General features: G+C 47.5%; 1 protein-coding gene across 2 annotated transcripts; it reads left to right on the forward strand.

Moving 5' to 3' along the window:
* Positions 1–415: 415 nt before the first annotated feature.
* EIF3L (eukaryotic translation initiation factor 3 subunit L) lies at positions 416–14687 on the forward strand. 2 transcript variants are annotated; one of them, XM_077829557.1, is made up of 13 exons: positions 416–543; positions 760–799; positions 1684–1894; positions 2540–2619; positions 3713–3774; positions 5885–5954; positions 6862–6935; positions 8003–8174; positions 8969–9123; positions 10263–10433; positions 11642–12139; positions 13364–13444; positions 14437–14687. In XM_077829557.1, the coding sequence occupies exons 1-13, from the start codon at positions 511–513 to the stop codon at positions 14473–14475; spliced, it is 1686 nt and encodes a 561-aa protein (XP_077685683.1). In that variant the 5' UTR covers positions 416–510; the 3' UTR covers positions 14476–14687. The 2 variants fall into 2 exon arrangements, with proteins under 2 accessions (XP_077685683.1, XP_077685692.1); XM_077829566.1 differs by lacking the exons at positions 416–543; positions 760–799; positions 2540–2619 and having other exon boundaries at positions 1685–1894.
* The last annotated feature ends 6339 nt before the right edge of the window (positions 14688–21026 follow it).

The following is a 21026-nucleotide window of genomic DNA, read 5'->3' on the forward strand; positions in this document are numbered from 1 at the left end:
CGGGAGGAAGCCCCGGGGAAGGAAATGAATGACAGGCCAGTGCTTCATCCGACTCTCCAGGCAGCAGCCAGTGAGACAAAGCCTGAGGATGACAGATCGGTATTTCACCCAATGAAAGATCTAGGCCATCCGACCCTCCGCAGGCAATCCGAGAAGGGGCGCTGCCGGAGGAGTAAATAAGGCTTTATTTGGGTTTGGAAAGAGCAATGGGGATGGGGGAGGGGCAACTCCCCAAGCACTTCCCCCCCCTCCACGCGCCCGCTCCCCTCAACCTGCCTCGTCACCCCCAGCAACGCCCCCGGCCGCCCCGTCAGACCCACCCGCCCGGCTCTGGCTGAACGCTCTGTAGCCACGCCCTAAGCCCGCCCCCTCCCGAGCGCTGCCTGAGCCCCGCCCCGCCTCTTCCGGTCTCTGCAGCAAGCGGCCGCGTTCCCGGCCGGAGCCTTTTTCCTGCCGCGCCGCCCGTCGCCGCCGCGTGCCGACCGACCCTCCCTCCCCGCCGCTCGCGCCATGGCCTACCCGGCCGAGGACTACGACACCGAGGTAGCCGGCCAGCCGCGGCTCCAGGGAGTGCGGAGCGGCCGGGCGGGGGGCCTGACTCACGGCTGAGGGGCTCGGGGAAGGGCCTGCCAAGGGCGGGGAAGGGCCTGGCTTCCTCTCCTGACCCGGGCCCGCGGTGGGGGGGGGAGAAGAGGGTCCGTTGTGGGTCTGAGCTCCCCGTGGTGACACCCCCCTTTCTGTGTCTCGTTCGCCCCGCAGGACACCTACACGTACCAGGGTGACTATGACATGCACACAGGTGAGTCCTGCTGCCCGGCCGAGCCAGGGTGCCCGCGCATTGCCCTGCCCCTGCCCTCCCAGGGGGATGCCCCAGTTCCCACCCCCCCACACCAGGGGTCCCTGACCGCCCGCATGCCCCTGAGCTGGAACTGGCACATGGGGGACATTCATGTGACTCTCCAACGGGGCGGCGTGGGGGGGGGGGGGAATCTCATCCCCGACCACTCTACCCTCCCCTTAGTGGTTTCCCTGCACTTTTGTGTGTGAATAGTTGGTCAGAGACCTGGCATGGCTCTAAGTCAGTGGCTCTCAACCTTTCCAGACTACCTCTCCCCCTTTCAGGAGTCTGATTTGTCTTGCGTTCCCCCAAGTTACACCTCATGTAAAAACTACTTGCCTACAAAATCAGACTAAAAATACAGAAGTGTCACAGCATATTATTGCTGAAAAATTGCTCACTGTCTCATTTTTACAATACAAATATAAAATAATCAATTGGAATGTAAATATTGTACTTACATTTCAGTGTATAGTATATGCAGCAATATAGTCAAGTCATTGTATGAAATTTTAGTTTGTACTGACTTTGCTAGTGCTTTTTACATAGCCTGTTGTAAAATTAGGCAAATATCTAGATGAGTTGATGTACCCCCTGGAAGACCTCTGGTTGAGAACCACTGCTCTAAAAGGTGGGAATTCCCAGGGAAGGACCCTGACCAAGCAAGACGCTTCCTGAAATGTTACTCAACTCTGTTTTGCTGTCTTGGTGCTGGAGTTGTCTTCATCTAAACTTGTGACAAGCTGGTTTGGATCCCAGATACAGCCTGGTTGTGCTGTCTCTGGGCATCTTTCCGAGCGGAGCTATGCTCCTAAATCATGTGCTGGATCACTGCTCTTCCACAGGAGACCCCAAACAGGATCTAGCCTATGAACGCCAATATGAGCAACAGACCTACCAGGTGATCCCTGAAGTGATCAAAAACTTCATCCAGTATTTTCATAAAACTGTTTCGGATCTGATTGACCAGAAGGTGTATGAGCTTCAGGCTAGCCGTGTCTCCAGTGATGTCATTGACCAGAAGGTGTATGAGATCCAAGATATCTATGAAAACAGGTACAAACCTATCCCTCCCAGGGTGGGAATTGCTGTTGTAACTGGTCCTGTGGGGTTTTTGTTGCTTTTATTAAAGGGCGCTCCAGTCAGTTGCTTTGATCCAAATTTGGACTTTATTTAAAATGTGGACTGGGGGTAGATTTGCATGTCTGAGACGGAAGAGATCCTTTCACTTCTAGAGAGCTGGTTTGTCCCAAACCCAGGTTAGTAGTGATTGAAATTCATATCAAATGAGTCTCAATCCGGTTTCTAATGTGCATATCCCAAAAAAGTACCCTCATTGGTGCTTACTAGCTCACTTGCTGATAACATCAACACCTGCCAAGGGTCAAAGAGGCCATGGAGTGTCTGAATCTTTTCTAGAGATGGTCCCTCCAGCCCATGACTAAGTCACACTGGCACAGGTGGTGTGTGAGACAAGCTTGCATTACTTCTCTGTGTTAAGGATAAAAGAGGACTTCAGTTTCCAGATCTATTGAACTGGTTTCTCTCATGTATAATAGACTCCTTTAGAAATCTGTGTGTGGAAATAGCTTTGATCTAACAAGGCATATCTTCAGGATTGGAAATCTTTAACTCCATCCCTCTTTCACTGATGAATGAATAGTTTAACTTGCAATCCCCTCTGCATGCGTTTTTTCACAGCTGGACCAAACTGACTGAAAGGTTCTTTAAGAACACTCCCTGGCCAGAGGCCGAGGCAATTGCACCACAGGTTGGAAACGGTAGGTATTTTCTTTTTTTGGAGGAAAGAGAAGCAAACTGCTTTACTTTGGAAGGAGATCAGCTGATGTCTCTGTCCTGTTCCTTCCTGTTACACATCTACTCATTAATCGTAACTGACCCCTTTGGCACTCTGAGAGCAGACAGGCCAAGCATTGAATGAGATCTAGAGATCAAACTTTCTACCCTAAGAGTAGTCCTTCTGGCTATTGGAGCAAAAATTGCATGGGAGGAGTGCAGTCTGATCCTTCTGGTCAAGGCAGACACTGGATTTTGTCCAGCATTTTTTCCATTTTTCTCCTTCCCCACTCTGTGTGGCTGAGAATCCAGTCAGTTCAGAAGCAAGCTTTCTAAGCATCATATTGAGAAGTGGAAGTGCTATAAATGTGGTAAAATGTCAAGGGAGCTGTAAGTATCTCCTATGCAAAGAAAGCAATCTCATTCTTTTCTGTTGGAGCCTCCCCTGCTGATTTGCAGCTGGGCCCCAATATATCTTCACATTGTGCCGTGGCATAGATGCTGTCTTTGCTGCTTCTGTCTGTTTTCTCTCTCCTTCTGTCTCTTCTTTTTTCCTCTTATTTTGTTCTTTGCTTTCTGTTTATTTAGTTTTGTCCCCTTCCTTCCCAACACACCAGATTTCATTCTCCTCAAGATGAAGGTTGGCCGTTGCTGGTGTTTGGTAGGGCTGAGACATATGCTTTGGAGCTGAATTCTGTGGTGAGAGCTTCCCAAGCTGAATGCTGTTCCTGTGGCCACCTGTTTCAGGAACTGCCAAAGAAGAATGATGGCAAAGTGGGCTTCAAAGAATTGTCCACTGCTTTATCCACAACAGCACATCTATCATTGGCAATGGGAGTGAATCCAAAGCCTTGCAGCTTTCCCTATGCTCTCTGCTCCTTTCCTCTGTCCAGTGTCCCCAAGGTTGGGAAACAAGTTCTTAAATGTTTTCCCTACTCAAGCCCCATAGGGGGGCCCTCTTGCTCCCCTTTCCCTTATTGCAGCATGGGGAAGACTCCCAGTGTACCTGAAACGTCTGGCTATGTTGACCACTTGGCAAAATGTCTTCCAAATATCTAGTTCTGCCATCTCTTCCAGATGCTGTCTTCCTGATTCTGTACAAGGAGCTCTACTACAGACACATCTACGCCAAAGTCAGTGTGAGTATTTGCCTATGTGGTCCTGCTAATTACATGCAGGCTTCCCTATGGCTGTTCTGTAAAACTTGCCCTTTCCTCCCTCTGGACCACATTGTCTGTGATTCAGATAACTCCTGCAGAACAAATTTGTTCACACTTCTGATATGCTGCCATGAGGTCCTGATTGGATCTTGAGAAATTTGCGCAGGCTTATGGTTGGTAATGCCTCGTTTGAGTTCTGACATTTTAACACTTGATCTTCCATCCACTGCCAAGGCTCGTAATCTGGCTCTATTTCTTGCTAGTGATTACTAGCACAAAGTTCATAATAATTGGTTCACATAAGAAGGCAAGGTTTTTGAGAAGTCTATGATATAAATTAGGTAATGCCTCCTTGGGGCAGGAGCAGGGCAGTGGCAGTCTTTTTTTGTTCTGTTTGTGCAGTACTTAGCACAGTGAGGCCCTGGCCATGACTGGGGCTTCTAGGTGCTATGGTCATACAAATAAAAAATAACTACAAATGCCACCTGATTATTGTGGTGGGTGAATTAAGGAGAGAAGAGACAACCGAAAACAATTGGATTCTCTCCTTGACAGAGCTGTAATTCCAAGAGAAGTGTAGCTTGTTTTGTGGCTTTTTATTTAACTTTTACAATTGTCGGATGGCTGTAGGAAGCAGTGGAGTGGAGACTGGTGGTGGGGTGCTAGACTAAAAATGAGACTGATGTGCAAGAAATTGCAGCCTACCAGCATAGAGAGGTGTATTGTGAAAGAGGGTTCTGAATCCCTAGTGGAGAAGGAAGATTGGGCAAAGTAAATGGTTCAAGGGGTGGAAACAGGAGGAAGAAGAGAGCTGAGATATAGGCAGGAATGAAGCTAATTGGAGACTTGAAATGAATGCCAGAATAGGAAGATGGTCAGTTTATGGTTCAGAGATTGTGAAAGAGGGAGAAGATCCAGCTGCACTGTTTGAGTAGATTTAGAGAGGGGAGAAGCAGGGAGATTAGGAAAGAGATGTTGCATTAGCGTGAGACATGATCCAGGGATTTACTAGTAGGAATAGATTGGGCAGGGGAGTAGATTTTACAGGTGTAGTAGCACAGTGATTCTCAAACTATGGCCTGTGGAGTTCTTAAAAATGAAATACTGAGGGATTGGGGTGTTGGGAAGGGGGTGCTTCCCTGACACGTTTGCTCATTTTATAAAGTGGTCAATAATAAAACACTTGAACCACTGTGAAGAGGAAGAATTGACAGGATTTGTCAAGAGCGTGCATGTGAAGGAAGGAGGACAGAGAGCTCTTTAAGATAATCCGAAGATCTTGAGTCTGGGTCGGGGTGGCCAACTGTGGCTCCAGAGCCACATGCGACTCTTCAGAAGTTAATATGCAGCTCCTCGTATAGGCACCGACTCCGGGGCTGGAGCTACAGGTGTCAACTTTCCAATGTGTGGTCACTGCTCAACCCCTGGCTCTGCCACAGGCCCTCCGCGCCCCCTCCCCTGTGCCTGCAGTGCCCTCGCTCTTCTCTCGTGCACGCCATGAAACAGCTGATCAGGAGGTGTGGGGAGGGAGGGGTAAGCGCTGATCAGCGGGGCTGCCGATGCGTGGGAGGCGCTGGGAGTGGGGGGGGGGGAGCTGATGGGGGGGGGTGGTGGTGACTGCTGATCTATTACTGTGGCTCTTTGGCAATGTATATTGGTAAATTCTGGCTCCTTCTCAGGCTCAGGTTGGCCACCCCGGTCTGGGTGGTGACAGGAGGAGGTTTAGGAGGAAAGGGGAGAAGTTCCATTTGTGAGATGTTTAGTTTGGGAAAGCAGCAGGACCTCTGAAAGGAGTTATTTGCACATGAACAGTCAGACTGATTCTACTTGATAACCATAGTGTGCACTCATGGTCATGGTGGGGGGGTGTATGATGATGATGATTGGCCTGGTTGATTATAAAGACTTTGGCAGCTCAATCGTCAGTGAAAGAGTGTCTCAGCTACTCTAGAGTGTGACTGCACAAAAGGCATGAGGATAGCCCTGAACCCATTCCTGCCACGCTTGAGAGGCCCTCTGCAGTTAGCAGATAAGTGAAGCTAAGAAGACTATACTGACTTCCCCACTCTCTCTTCCATTTTCATTACAGGGTGGCCCCTCTCTGGAGCAGAGGTTTGAATCTTATTACAACTACTGCAATCTCTTCAACTACATTCTGAGTGAGTCACTATGATCCACTTACTAGTGTGTGAATTTCTGGGGGGAGGGGGGAAGGAAGAACAGAAGTATGCTTGTTTATGGATTATAGAGGAAAGAATCCCATGGTCTTACTCAAGGAAAGAAATTGCTGAATTGATAGCACTTCACATTCATCCATCTGAAAACACACCAATTCCAAATCCCTCCACTAATCTGAACTGCTCTGAGCAAAAGGAGAGAATCAGCCTTCTTTAGGTCTGCAAACGGTAGGTGAGTTATTGGAGGTGTCTTCTCCTTTTGCACTGGGGTGGAGGTGGGGGGGGGTGAGTGGAGCTGTGAGCAAATGGAGAGAAAGATAAATGTTTTCTGTACCTTTTCAGGTTGGAGACCCATTATTCGAAGTCACATTTTGTGATCCCCTTGCACTTATTACTCTCTAGTAAATGTATCAATAACAATGCTATGCCTATTTATCCATTTGTGGTTAGAGAGGCTGATAGAGAATACTTGACCTTGAAGGGGAATAGTCGCGTGGGAGGAAAGCGAGGAGTGAGATTTTCTTTGATTTAGATTGTATTAAGTTTTCAGTGCCTCACAACCCCCTGATTGTCCCCTGTCTCCCTTATGGGGGTCAGAACCCACCAGTTGAGAAATACTGCTGTAGAGTATTTAATAAGCAGACTTGAAAAGCTGGTCTTTTAAGTCAAGAAGCCCTTGCTGTGTTTTCCTCAAATGAGGAGGCAGTGGGTGCGACCAGAGCTATTGCATCATCTCTCTGTTGGGGACCTCACTCAATGGGAAAATTCTGCTCTGTCTCCACCCTTGAAGGGGAAGGTTACAGTGATGCCCATATTTTCCCCTACAGCTTCATGTCACTGTCATCCTACTTTTTGATTGTGGGTAAAAGCTTGTGTTTTTCTCCTACAGATGCTGATGGCCCTGCTCCTCTGGAACTACCCAACCAGTGGCTGTGGGATATCATTGATGAATTCATCTACCAGGTACATGGCCTGCTGCTGGGGCTTCTGGCAGCATAGGTGCTTAAGGCTGTTCAGTTCTCCATCATTCCCCCTTCCATTCCATGTGATTCCTGTAGCTGAGATCTCCCAATATGCAGAGTATCCAAGGGAGTACTCGGATTTGAGGTCCATAGGAAGTAAAGACCTTAACCTTTTCTCTAATTATAACAATTCCTTCACGTTATTGGAGGATATTTGGGGAACTGTGACATTTTACCCATATTTCCATTTCAAGTTCCTGCATCCTGACCTGTTTCTGTAAAGTGCATCTTCTCTGCCCCAGCTCTCCCACATCTAAATGATGGGAAGCTGCCTGGCTAAAATCATCTAGTGTTACAAAGCACTTATTAGAATGTTTGTCCACCCTAGCTGACCAGTGCAGGATTGTTTTCTATATATTGTATTTTTTCCACCTTCAGATTTCTCATTTGATGGTGCCTGTACCGCTTCTATTTGGAATAATCTCCAAGTCCAAACATACAGAGCAATATAACTAGTCCACAGACTGAGATCTTGCTATCAGGAAACATTTCCTGATACCAGCTGAAATATCCCTTATTTTCCCCTTCCATCAGTCCACCCTCCCAGATCTTAAATTACTTTTGTCTCTCTGAATTCCCTTCTGTTTGATGTCTTGGTGTGAAGATGTCTGGCACTGATCACACTATTCCAGGTGTTATCTTGTCAAGTGCATATGGAGATGGACTGTCATCTCCTTGCTGTGTGAAACGATGCCTCTATGTGTGTATGTGAGCCACTTTCTCGCTGCCACTTCAGTCATGTCTAATTGTCAGTCCTTCACCCACCCCTTGGGTCCTTAGTGATGCTGCTTTGTAGGTTTTCCCTCATGCTGAGTATCTGCGTCACATTAGTCTTGGCCTAGGTGCATTACGTTTGTATAACTTGTCCTCTTGACCTGCCAAGTAATAACGCATATTAAGGTGCTGTTGGGACCTGTGGCTTCCAGTACTTCAGTCATATGATAGAACCATAAGGCTGGTGTTTAGATGGGCTTTTCTGTGCTAGCTTCTTATCTGCTTGTCCCATAGTTCCAGTCATTCAGCCAGTACCGCTGCAAAACAGCCAAGAAGTCTGAAGAAGAAATTGATTTCCTTCGGTCAAACCCCAAGATCTGGAATGTCCACAGTGTCCTCAATGTGCTGCACTCCCTGGTGGACAAGTCCAACATCAACCGACAGCTAGAGGTCTACACCAGTGGAGGTGAGGGGTCAGGATTCCCGAGTATGCAGTGTTGGCCAAGAAGAGTGATCAAAGGGAAAGGGAGATTAGGAATGGGATGCAAAGTCTTTCTCCTTGAAGTTACTGGTTCTAGTCTGGGGTGGAAGTGATTGGGGACTGTTCTGCAAAATGAGCTGAGGTGTCTCAAGCGTATTTACCAAAAACCCAACCCATCACAGGTGACAGTAGTTGGCAGCCTCAGCTTGGAGGCCTATGATTGAGTGGGCCTGAGATATAACTCCCTTCTTGTCCAAATGCATGTGGTAGGTTGGTGTATGCTTACACTGCTGCTGTCTGTGCTGAGGAGAGAAGGCTTCAAACTCCAATGCTGTCGGTCCTGCACTTCTCACCTGCACCAAACTCATTCTATAAATAGGTAAAAGCAGGCAATGAGTAGTTGCTGTCCGGGCTCTTCGAGTTGAGCTGTCTGTGCCCCAAGTAAAGCTCTGAGAATGCAGATGTACCATTAGAGTGCTGTTCTTTGCTGCATGGATGAGATTGCAACGTTTTAAAGATTGGGACAAATCCTTGTTTAACGCCCGTTGACTTCCTATTGGTTTAATTGGCAGTTGAGCTAAACCCTTAATTCTGGCAAGTGTTACCATGGGAAGGGATAATTATTTGAGGTTGATTGGGAAACAGTTTGGGAGGAGTGCTGAAGGCTGCATCTCCTGACTTATCCACCCCTCTGATATCCAGGGGGCCGAGGTAGTTGAGTTGTGGGGAGAGAGCCCATTTTCCCCCTGTAGAAAGTGTGACACTTCCTCTCTTTCCAGGTGATCCTGAGAGCGTGGCTGGAGAGTACGGTCGTCACTCCCTCTATAAGATGTTGGGCTACTTCAGTCTTGTGGGGCTACTGCGCCTACATTCACTGCTGGGGGATTACTACCAAGCCATCAAGGTTCTGGAGAACATTGAGCTCAACAAGAAGGTAATAAGCCACAGCTCTTAAATGCTCCCTTCTGGGTTTAAAATGCCTTTATTTGAAAGGGCAGCAAATGCTATCTAAAGGCGTGGGGCCCCCGATCATCACAATGAACTGCCCAACTATGGAGCTATTCATTCCTGCTCTAAATGTCAGGTGGGGGTGTCAACTTCCACCCTCACATGGGGCTGTAATCACAGCATACTGTAACACTTAATGCAAATCCTACACACATAGCTGTCCCCTGATGTTCTAGCATGTATACGTGTTCTTGGGGGTGTGCTTTCTAGGGTACTGGGTGCAATTCCATGCTGAGGGGAATGTTGATTGAAGTATCATATGCTAAAGTGATGTTGCTGTGCTAGTTAGCTGGACTAGATAGTGTCCTTTAACAGTATGGCACCCTGGTCCTGTCTTGGTTAGCAGGTGCTTCCCTTATCCCCAGCCCTGCTGGTACCAACCATTCTACCCCACATATCTAATGCTTATTCTAGGATCATGGACCCCCTGTGATAATTGTGATTGATAGCAGTCCAGCTGCAACATCAGGGTGGTCACTGGACTGGTCTGGAGCTCTGCATGTTATCCATCTGTGTGCTTGTATGCGGGGGTGGAATGGGCTACTTAAACCACTTGCTGTGGAGGGACTGCAAACACCCTGCAATGTATGGAATTTTATCAACTGAGCCTGAAGCCTATTACTGGTGGGAAGGCATGGGATGTGTTTAGTGTGAGACACAGGTAAAACTAGCATGTATGGGATGAAATGAAGATAAATTTTAGGCTGAATATTGTGGGGGGAATACCCAACAGTGGTGTCTGTTAGCTTGTAATAATCTGTCATGGGAAGGAGAGAACTTTTAAACACTAGCCTGGACAAGAAGAGATGAACATAGTGCTGGCAACCATCCTCCATTGCCAGGGAGATGGAAATGATCTGTTAGATAATCCAGTCTGCTATGATAACTTTCTCACTTCCCTGTACAGGAAACACTGAGGGCAGCAGGTCAACCCTCTCCTTTCTCTGTGGTAGGACTGGTTTGGAGACTGATGGAGATGGGCTCCCTGACGGAAAGAAGTGCTAAAGGTTGTTGTGGGAGATGTCTTTTCTAACTTTACATGTTTGTGTGTCTCTTCCTCTCCAGAGCATGTATTCCCGGGTGCCAGAGTGCCAGGTCACCACCTATTACTACGTGGGCTTTGCATACCTTATGATGCGGCGTTACCAGGATGCCATCCGTGTCTTTGCCAACATTCTCCTTTATATCCAGAGGACAAAGAGCATGTTCCAGAGGACTACCTACAAGTATGAAATGGTAAGGGGAGCGAGGGCAGTGCACTATCCTTCTCTTACAATCTTTGACCTTTCTGCTGCTGTTGATAACTTCCTCCATAACCTTCTGTCCGCCCTTGGCTTGTGTGGTAATGTTCTCTCAGCATCTCCTTGGGTGAGTTGTCATCCTTCCCAGTCCCACAGAGTTTGATCCATAGCCCCTCCTTCTCCCTCTACTTCCTATTTCTGGGCAACCATATCCATTTATATATTTTCAGTGCCATCTTCTTGCTGACAGTTCACCAGTCTCTGTCTCCATTCCATGATCTGTTTCTCTCCATCCAGTCTTGCATTTTGGCCTGTGTCACTGACTGTTAGAACCAAGCACCTCACTTTCGTCTTAATTTCTTCTCTCCTGTTCTTTCATGGTTGACAACACCAGGTTCTGTATCCTGATGGATCATTTGACTCCTCACATGTCCAGATCCTACTCTTTCTGATTCCATGACACTTCAAAGATTTGGCTTTTTCTTTCTAGCCAAAGAGCTAACCCCGTCCTCCCCACAGCCTGACTCCCCTTTCAGCTACTGCAGTCACCTCCTTGCTGGCCTCCCTGATCCCCCACCATGCGCATTCAGAATGTGACCGCTAAAATAGTCCTCCTTGCGTATTGATCTAAACTTGTCCCCCGGCTCTCTGTTCCACCCACCATCGGTTTTTAAATATGTCCTCCCCTTCAAGGCCCTTTACAACTCTGCCTACGTTTATGTATCTGACCTTGTCTTTTATCACATCATTCCTGCCCCCTCTGCTTTGCCACTGGTGCTAGGCTTGCTGTCCTAGTTGTCTGCTTCTTCCATAACCATCTCCAAGGTGCCCCTTTCTCCTGCTACACCTCAATTCTGGTCTGCCAAGCCAATACCAACTCCTCCTTCAAGCCCCCTCCTTTAGACTCTGCTTTTCCACAGTGCATACAACAACTAAGTGAATGGTAGGTATTGAAAGGGAGATCTGTGTACTACCAATAGATGCATGTGTCTAAACTGATTAATGCTAAGGTGAGCATTAGCAGCATTTCTGTAACTCATGCCTTCCCCTCCTATTTACCCCATGCTCACCACATGGTGTTCCAGATTATAAATGCTTTGGGGAAAGGGCACGTCTCTGTACTGTGTGGTACCGAGCTCTCTCCTGGGCACTGTAAAATAACAGTGGAGGGATGGCTTCTAATGACTGTCTTCTCTATCTCAGATTAACAAGCAGAATGAGCAGATGCATGCCCTTCTGGCCATTGCTCTCACCATGTACCCCATGCGAATAGATGAGAGCATCCACCTGCAGCTGAGGGAAAAGTATGGGGACAAGATGCTGCGCATGCAGAAGGGTGACCCACAGGTGTATGAGGAGCTCTTCAGCTATGCCTGCCCCAAATTCCTCTCCCCTGTGGTCCCCAACTATGACAATGTGCATCCCAACTACCACAAGGAGCCCTTCCTGCAGCAGCTGAAGGTATTTGCAGATGAGGTGCAGCAGCAGGCCCAGCTGTCCACCATCCGCAGCTTCCTGAAGCTCTACACCACTATGCCTGTGGCCAAGCTGGCTGGCTTCTTGGACCTCACGGAGCAGGAGTTTCGCATCCAGCTGCTGGTCTTCAAACACAAGATGAAGAACCTGGTCTGGACCAGCGGCATCTCAGCCCTGGATGGGGAGTTCCAGTCAGCCTCCGAGGTTGACTTCTACATTGACAAGGTCAGTCTCTCTTTCCCTTTCCCTCTGCCTCAGGCATGAAAAACCATGATCAGAAATTCATGCCAATCTCTGGGGTACGTGCCTTCTCTCCTCATTTCATATTCTTAATTGGGAACTCATCCCCAGAGGTGGTTCAAAGTGCTGCTGTGAAGCCAGAATCCTGCTGTTCAACAGCATCATTAATGGAGAAGTGGTAGTGCCAGGAGCATGTGCCTGGGCAGGCTCTTGGCCAACCTTTAGGCCTGTGCCATAGAAGCACATCAGACCTATTGGCCTGAGTAAACAGGCTCCAAATACTCCTCTCCATGTCACTGATCCTGGGCAGGAAATGTTTCAATAATAGCTCAAGACTTCAATTTAAATGCAGTGTCTAGCATTGTCAGCTTTTAGCACCTCCCCTGCCCATCTCATTTCCCCACCATGTGGGAGTCTTGCTTGGCCACGCTGCTGCTAAAGCCTTCAACTCGGCCCACCCTCAGCTCTTAGCTAGCGCCTGCTCTGCTGGAAATCCAGACCCAAAGAATGATCAGACTCCAGCCTGTCCCTGAAGGTCAAGGCCAGCAGGTGCGCACAGGGAGGAGAAAAGAGTCCTTCCTGCTTAGTGAGGGCCTCCAGGTACATTGCCACTTGACTCTTCAGAGAAGGTCTCTGCCCCCCCCCCCCCCCACCTGAATCATGTCAGGGAGCCTGGTGGATAGAAAGGATTGCCGCTTCTAGCCTCCTGGACCTTGAGGTGGTCTGCTTCCTGCAAGGCCTGGTTCTTGCTTTGCCTGCCCCACCCACCCAAACCAAGTGGAACTGCCATTGACTCCCTAGCATTGCAGAAACATTAGCAGAAGCCCTGCTCCTTTGCTGCTGCTAGAGGGAGGCAGAGAGTGAACCAGACCTTGCAGGGGAAAGCTACCCTGAAAGGCCCAAGAGCTGGGATGGGGAGCCTCCACCATCAAATTGGTCATCAGGGCTGAATGGAGACAAGGCCACAGGAAGTTAAAACATTGTGGACTTGGATTCCATTTGCAAGAGTAAACAAGAGCCTACCCTGAAAGAAAAATTTAAATTAGAGTGCTGTGGCTTAATTCTGGGCTCTATCTGTTGACTAGTGCAGCTGAGGGGTGTCTCTGACACTGATCTCAGGCCTCAGTGGGTCATTTCCCCCAGTAAAGCTGCTGTATACCCAAGAATTAACTCTGCTCCTTTCCTGATTGCTCCATATTCTCTTGACAGGACATGATCCATATTGCAGACACAAAGGTTGCTCGGCGCTATGGGGACTTCTTCATCCGCCAGATCCACAAATTTGAGGAGGTGAGCTCTGGGTAACTAGGGCAGGGGACTCTGAATAATCCCTGATGGGGAGTCTGGGGAAGGTCTAGGACTAGTGGGAAAGATGCCTGTGTGGGTACGGGTGCTTCTGTGAGACCAGATCAAACAGCTGGAATGTTTCTATTCAGTGACTCACCAAAGCCATCGGGAAGGATTGCAGGAACCCCCCTTTGAGCCTAACGAAGCCTGTATTCTAAACAGCCAGCTGGTGACCTTTGGGGGAAGGTTGTGCTTCTCTTTTGTGGCCCAGCATAACCACTGTCCTGGTTGCAAAATGGGAGCAGGGAGGGATTAGGTTAACTCATTTAGTGGTGCCAACAGGGAGGGTAGGGTTAATCTGCTCTGTCTGGTGAAGAGACAACTTTAAGCTATTCCCTGGAGTATCTACCTGTGATGTGTTCTCCTCCCCCATCCTGATATGTTTTGCTGCCACCTTGTGAGGGCTCAGTTGTCCTTAGATGAGTCTAAAGGATTTCCATTAGTAACACCAGTGGGAATTAATTACGGCCACCATTCTATGTAGGGCAGAAGGGACCCTTCTGAAAGCCTTGGGACCCTGCTCCAGCAGCTTTATAGGATGCCCCCGCCCTTTCTTGCTGCTGGATGCTCAGCAAGGAGGAACACACTGTCTCTGCCCCATTTTTCCAGCAGGGGCCACTGCAGGACCAGTCATATCCAAGTGCTCACTGCAGAGAGAAAGTAAATTGTCTGTGATAGAAGCAGATCACCCCATTCCTTGCCCTATCGTTTACTGAAAACACTTATACCCTCTTGTCCTGGATCTCCCCTGTTGTGGGGTGGGGAGGCTTTTACTGTTTTTTTTTTCTCCTTACTGTGGACTACGCTTACTACTGCCTCAGGGCATTTGCACAGTTGAGTGTGGGAGTGTTTGGGAAGGTGCGCTTGTGAGAGCCCCAGCAGTGAGGGTTTTCCTGAACTCCCCTCTCTGTAACAGGCTGCTGCTTTTCTTCCAGCTGAATCGAACTCTGAAGAAGATGGGCCAGAGACCCTGAAACATCTGCTCATACTGTCACTGTCACCAGGCTGACCAGCAATGTGGAAGGGGAGGGGAAATTATTCTATTTGCTGTGGGAGAGGGGAGTTGAGGATTGTGGCATTTCTGGAATCTCCTGTGGCACTGACATTTCTTACTTTGCTAAGCAGGTTGCTCAGATCACACCACCAAACAAAGGACTGAGATAATCTAATAAACAATTAAAATCTCCCCTGTGTTTTCAGTATCAGATACAATAACTTCTTTTTGGGAGAAGGTGGTTGCGTTCTGGGGGCAGTTGCTACCAGTATGCTCTCTTTTTCAGTCTGTCTGGGTAACAAGGATGGGGAACAGACCCCTTTCCCACTTTCTAAAACTCTATGGACACTGTGGACCCAGAAGACTGTTGGGTTGATTGACAGGCAGGGAGAATGCTAGCAGTCACGCAGTTGGGGGCTGGAGGACGTTACAAACCAAATTGGTCATCCATTCTCTCTCATCTATTCCCCTCTTGAATTTAAACTGAGCTGCCAATGACTTTGTTAAAAAGTTGATCTTTTTTTGCTGCTTTGAGGTAAAAAGGCCTGACAGCTGGTTGAGGGTTTTTAAAGGAAGGGGATTCTGCTTATTTTTACCTCAGAAATATCAGGGATGTTAAGTCTGCTCTTCTGACCAGATCTGGTTTTGCTGGAGACTCAGCTGGTGGTCTTGCAGACAGTGTGTGGTGTGAGCACTCAAACCTTAATGGAAGGGCTAGGAGTGAGACTTCCTCTCTCCCAAACATTCACAGGGGTATGGGGAGGGATTTTGCTAATACCAATTGACAGTTTTACTTTGATTAAATCTCTTCTCAACGTTTTGACCTGTGTCAGTTTCTCTAGTTCTCCAATCACCAGTGCGTCCCCCCCAGGCTAGACAAGACCTAAATTTCTGATGTGAAAAACCAGTAGAAAAGCAATTTTTGTATAGAAACCTCTTGGGCATTATTTGAATGGGCTAATGAAGCAAAAAGGGGCCAGCCCCAATTCTTTTCTGCTTGCAGACAATCTTTAAATAGTTCTGAATGTCTGAGAGGAAGCAGCAAATGTGAGGGGAAGGCCTTTGAGTGATCAGAAAGCATGTGCCATATATACCAATTGTTAGTGCCCATCCCTTTCAGCTGAGAGGGTCTTTAGAGTCAGGCTTTGGAGTTTCTCTCCCTATTTTTTGTTTAATTAGTGTTCTGGAATAATTAGACTTCATTTTTGTGCCTTATAAGCATGTTGACTGAGTACTAGGCACTGTCCAAATATAAGCTGCACTTTCTGTGCCAAAGGGGTCACTCTGAGAAGACAGGCAATTTAGCAAGAGTGGATGGGTGGGAGAGGAGATTTTATCAGGTATTTGTTCTGGTCCTCTTCCTAGCTGCTATTAGTTGGCATTTTCTTGTAGGCATCACACTACAACTGGGTCTTGAGGGATTCAAGGAGGAGATGGTAGAGATCTCATGGACTAGCACAGGGAAGGTGCATCACTGCATGAGTGGCTGGGGGGAAGATCCAGACACCGGTACATGAGGCTGGCGGTGTTGACAGGGTACGTCTACCACAAGTAGCAAAGTAATTATAGCAGCAAATATGCCCCTTCCATGATCACTCGTACACAGCATCCAACACTAACACCTTTCTCAAAACGGGCTAAGCTAGAACAGTGAAGTTACTGAGCTACTCTTATTTGTCCAAAAAGTGTAATGGACTCTCAACATCCATCTGGCCAGCAGCCAGCTACAGTGGACAGCAGCAAACTTGTTTCAACATCTCTTCTGCAGGGAGACATCTAGTAGGGAAGTACCTCTGCTTAGAGTTGCAAATGAATGCATTACTTGTTTCCTGTAAGGCATGAGTGCTGCCAGTGGGACCCAGTCTACTCTTAATCTGTCACGGGTATGTTAGGATTATAGACACTTTAATTGCATATATGCCATTTTAAACCTTAAATAATTAGTCACATGTATTGTTCTCAGATAGTCAAATATGCCAGTTCCTCAGCTTGCATCTGTCAAAAGATTTCCTTTGCTGCACATAATATATGTTAATGCACTTGCAGCTGGTATGACTGGCTCTGTGCCCTGGGGGAGAGGCTGTGAAAGATTAACTGATGGGGGCTGGCTTTGTGGAAAGAAGCCAAAGGTGCTGCAGTCCTTGCAATAGGGTGGAAAGATGGGCTCAGCTAGATGCGGTGCCTGGCACTGGCTGAAACTGGAGGAATGCTGGGCATTCAGCAGCAGTCACACTGTAGGAATGTCACTAATGCTGTTCTGGAGGGAGGGGAGATGGTTTTGTTATAATCCCTACTTCCAGCCTCATCTGAGGGGGCAGAGTGTGACTGGGAGTCAGAGTTCCCTCTGGCAGTGCTGGCCAAAGTGGTTCTGATCAATGGGCCATCAGCACAGGTTGCTGCCATTGATGACTTGTGGCAGTGAAGGAGGTGGTCCTACTTCAAGCATAGAGCCTGGCAAAGAGGAAAATCCAGCTGAAGAAACTTTTCCAGTTCTGATTGAGTGTGTCATCCACATTCACCACCAACTGTACCATGGGGCAGATACTGCCTAGACAATGCCAACCTTCAGCTGGATTGTGGTGTTGAACCCTCAGTACTGTCATACAAAAAATATTCTTAAAGTAAAAGGTGACTCCTCCCCTTCCCCTATGCCATGTCATTTCAAGATACCTGCTCTGCAATTTTCCCTGTTCTTCTAGTTGGGTCCTGGCAGATATACAAGTATTTAAAAGGTGTAAACACTGAAGAGGAAAGTGGAGTTTTAGCATGGTCTAATGGGATGAAACTGAGCTAGGGTAGATGTAGGGAATGAGTGTTAGCACAGAATGCGATAACTCATCTCAGCAACATCGGCTACTGCGAACACACTGCAGCTGTCCTCTGCTTCCTCCACTGGCTACCCATGGAAGACCGTGTCCAGTTCAAGACCTTAGCCCTTCTCTTCAAAGCATTCAATTATAGTTGGGTGAATACATGATTTGTCAGTTTGGTGGCAGTTCTGAAAAAATATTGGTTTGGGTCTAACTGAATTTGAAAAAGGCCATTTTGGGTTGAATGAAATGTTTGGTCTGAAACATCTTGGGCAGAGTGCTTTTAAAAGGATAGATTCACAAACCAAGAGGAGGTAGTGCAGCCACCACCTCCTTTACAAGCTTTAGAACATTTAGGGGTAAGGGCATTCAGCGGGGTTGTGGGAGACTTGGGTTCAGTTTTCCCCTCTGTCTGATATGGAGAATGGATTTAAACATGGGTCTCCCACATTGCAGACGTGTACCCTAGCCACTGGGCTTCATTCTCACCTGTTGAAGCTGCTCCACTTTGTATAACTCATTATATAGTAGGCCAGAGAGACTGCCTCTATAGCCTGGTGGTTTGGGTACTCACCTCTGGGAGATGGGAAGCCCAACTTCAAATCTTGCTCTTATTATTTATACCCAGTGGAAGAGCTTCAACAGTAGAGAGTGAGAAAGGCCCACACCAGAATAGCCCATAGCACACTCCTGCAGTGTGGGAGAGTGAAGTTTAAAAACTGTCTCCATCTTAGGCAGAGGGCGGAATTGAACCTGGACCTTCCACACCCCACCAGAGTGTGCTACCCACAGACCTGAGCTTTTACAGGAGGTGGTAGCATCACCTACTCCAGCTGTTGTGTGAAATGGCTCCTCAGTTCCCAAAAAGAATTTTTGGCTGAAACTATTCAGCAAATTTGTATCAACTCCATGCATTTTTTTTGGCTAATTTACTGTTTGCTGGAAAAAAAAAAAAGAAAAAAAAAAGAGTTGGCCAGGCTACCATAGCTCAGAGACCAAGACTACAGTCAATTGCTCTGCTCCTTAACAATAACAAAACTGCCTGCAGCAAGAGTGCAGTTTGCGCAGAGCTTTCTCAGCTGCTAATTCAAGAGTCGGACCAAACTTCCACAGGAACTAAGAATTATCACAAGCATCACCACCTTCCGCTCCAAGTGCAGAGCCCCCTTCTTTGATCTTGCATTTACCAATCTAAATATATAATACAGTGTACGTACACATTTAAAATATCCCCACACCATTTCCTCCTAGGGAGTGGAGGAGAGACAGGAAGAACCACAGTGAGAGATGTTAGTCACGTTGCTTAATGCGCTCCTGGAAGATGTTCCGATACCTCAGTGATGAGGGCTGTACAAGAGCCAGGACAGAACATCAGGAAGCATTTACCAACAGTGCAGTCTATTAGACTGTGGAATAGTATCTCCAGAAAAGCTGGAAGCTGTGGAAGCTCCACCATTTGGGCAATTTAAAACAAGATGGGACAGAACTCTGCAGAGTATATTGCAGTTAATAATCCTGGGCTGGGCAGAGGTGACAGAGACGATGTGATCCAGTATGCAACCCCATGCTCTGAGTGTCCCAATGTTTGCCAGAAACTGGGAATGGGCAACAGGGGATGGATCATTTGATGACTGCCTGTTCTGTTCATTCCCTCTGAAGCACCTGGCATTGGCTACTGTCTGAAGACAGGATACTGGGCTAGACGGATCTTTGTTCTGACCCAGTTGGCCATTCTTATGTTCATTCCCATCTCAGATTCCTATAGAGTGCTGTGGATTGGATAAAATGACAAAAAGCTCATGGCTCCTCATTCCTGAGACTAGTGTGTAGCTATACTGAGGGGTCAGACAGTATATGAACGGAGGACAGCCAAGAGACAGAATAAACTCTCCCCCTCCCACCCCCAACGAGGGGGACTATTGTCTTCTGATGTCTGTCTCTTCACACTGATGTTTTGAAGGTCAGGAGCTGTGTTTACAGTTTCAGCATGGGATCTGTTTGCATTAATTTGAGCCTGAGGGCTGCATGGCATTCCTTTGGTGGAATTCCCAGGCACTATCTGGAAACATATCTCCTCCAGCAAAAAACACCACTGAACAAAATGCTTCTGAGAGCCCCGGTAGCTCCTAAAACTCCATCTACCTCAGATCATGACTTAGTACATTTTGCAAACAGGTTCTGAAACTTCATTGCAGGATCCATAACTTAAATCTCTCCCAAAGGTAGGGGGTATCCTATATAGTGTGCATAAGTAGGAAGATTACACCTATTCTGTTGTAGGATTTTCCAGTGTCCATCAATGAGTATCCAAGATACCCTATTGGGACGCAAAAAGAAAAGGAGTACTTGTGGCACCTTAGAGACTAACAAATTTATTTGAGCATAAGCTTAGTCTCTAAGGTGCCACAAGTACTCCTTTTCTTTTTGCGAATACAGACTAACATGGCTGCTACTCTGAAACCTATTGGGTCTCAGGAGAGCTGGGTTGCATTCCCAGCTCCACCACTGACCTGCAGTGTGACCTTGGGTAAGTCACATCACCTCCCTGAGCCTCAATTTCCCCATCCATAAAATGGGATAACAATACTCATCCTCCTTTGTGAAGTGCTTTCAAATCTATGGGTGAGAAGCACTACAGAAACGCAGCCTATGATTAAACTCTGCCCCTGTTTTTTTGTTCACCCCGTCTGTGGAGAATGGGCAATTAAATATTTCTAGCACACTGGAAAGCATTGAAGGCAGCACACAGAGCAGGCTCCAACAGATTGTTAAAGGAATTGTGGCTTGCAGTGGTATGCTTTATTAATACTAGGCTGAGACCAAAAACATGCTCAATCAGGACATTCCATTCTTAGGTAGCAAATGCCTAGAGAGTTCGAAGAACAAGCCCGAAGCGTGGAGGAGGCAGGGCTGGTAGCTGTCTAGGGCAGCAAAATGTTTAATAATTGGCTGGCTGGCTGCAGCCCAGTAAGAGTGTGGGAGTTCAGGAGAGTTACTGGTTTGCTTATGGCAGCAGAATGTTTCAGGCCCTGTGAGATGTGCAAGGGGGGACACATAATATATCCTGGATTTCCAAGCCACCCACTCTCCTCTCCCTCCCTTGGCGCCAAACACACCACAATATCCCTATTGTTTAGCCAGAGCGCCTGTTACACAAAATCCTGCTGTTCTCTCCAGCTGCCCTAGGGAAGGAGCTCAAATTAGGCCATCCCTGCCAGGCTCCTGAGTAATGGATGCAGTCCATTTTTCTCCCCTGGGTTAGTAAGTGTGAAGGGAAGGATCTGCATAGAACAGCACCAACAAAGCACACGCCCTACCGCACCCAATCTGAGTCACACCCCACTCCAGACTCACTCATCTAACCAGTTTCTGATTTGGTTTCCAGCATCCCCCGCTGACGTACACACCACGCCTGCTACCAGATACCCAGGTACACGGTTTTAACTGACACTGTAAACTCCCTGGGTTGGGCCTGTGACTTCATTATCTGGTAAGCACCATGCATACCTATGGGGCTGTATACAGAGGGTAAATAAATTTTATTCTCAGTATGGTCTTCATCCTCAAAGGAAACCTGCACAACACTTTCCAAAGATGAGCCTGAGAGCTTAAATTCATTACTCTGCTAGACACTAAAAATCATGGACTGAACAGAAACACTGGATTGATGGTTTATTACAAACAATATGGAGACCGGTGCCTGAATAAATCTGTTAAGTCT

Source organism: Eretmochelys imbricata, chromosome 1, assembly GCF_965152235.1.
Source record: "Eretmochelys imbricata isolate rEreImb1 chromosome 1, rEreImb1.hap1, whole genome shotgun sequence".
NCBI classification, from domain to species: domain Eukaryota; kingdom Metazoa; phylum Chordata; order Testudines; family Cheloniidae; genus Eretmochelys; species Eretmochelys imbricata.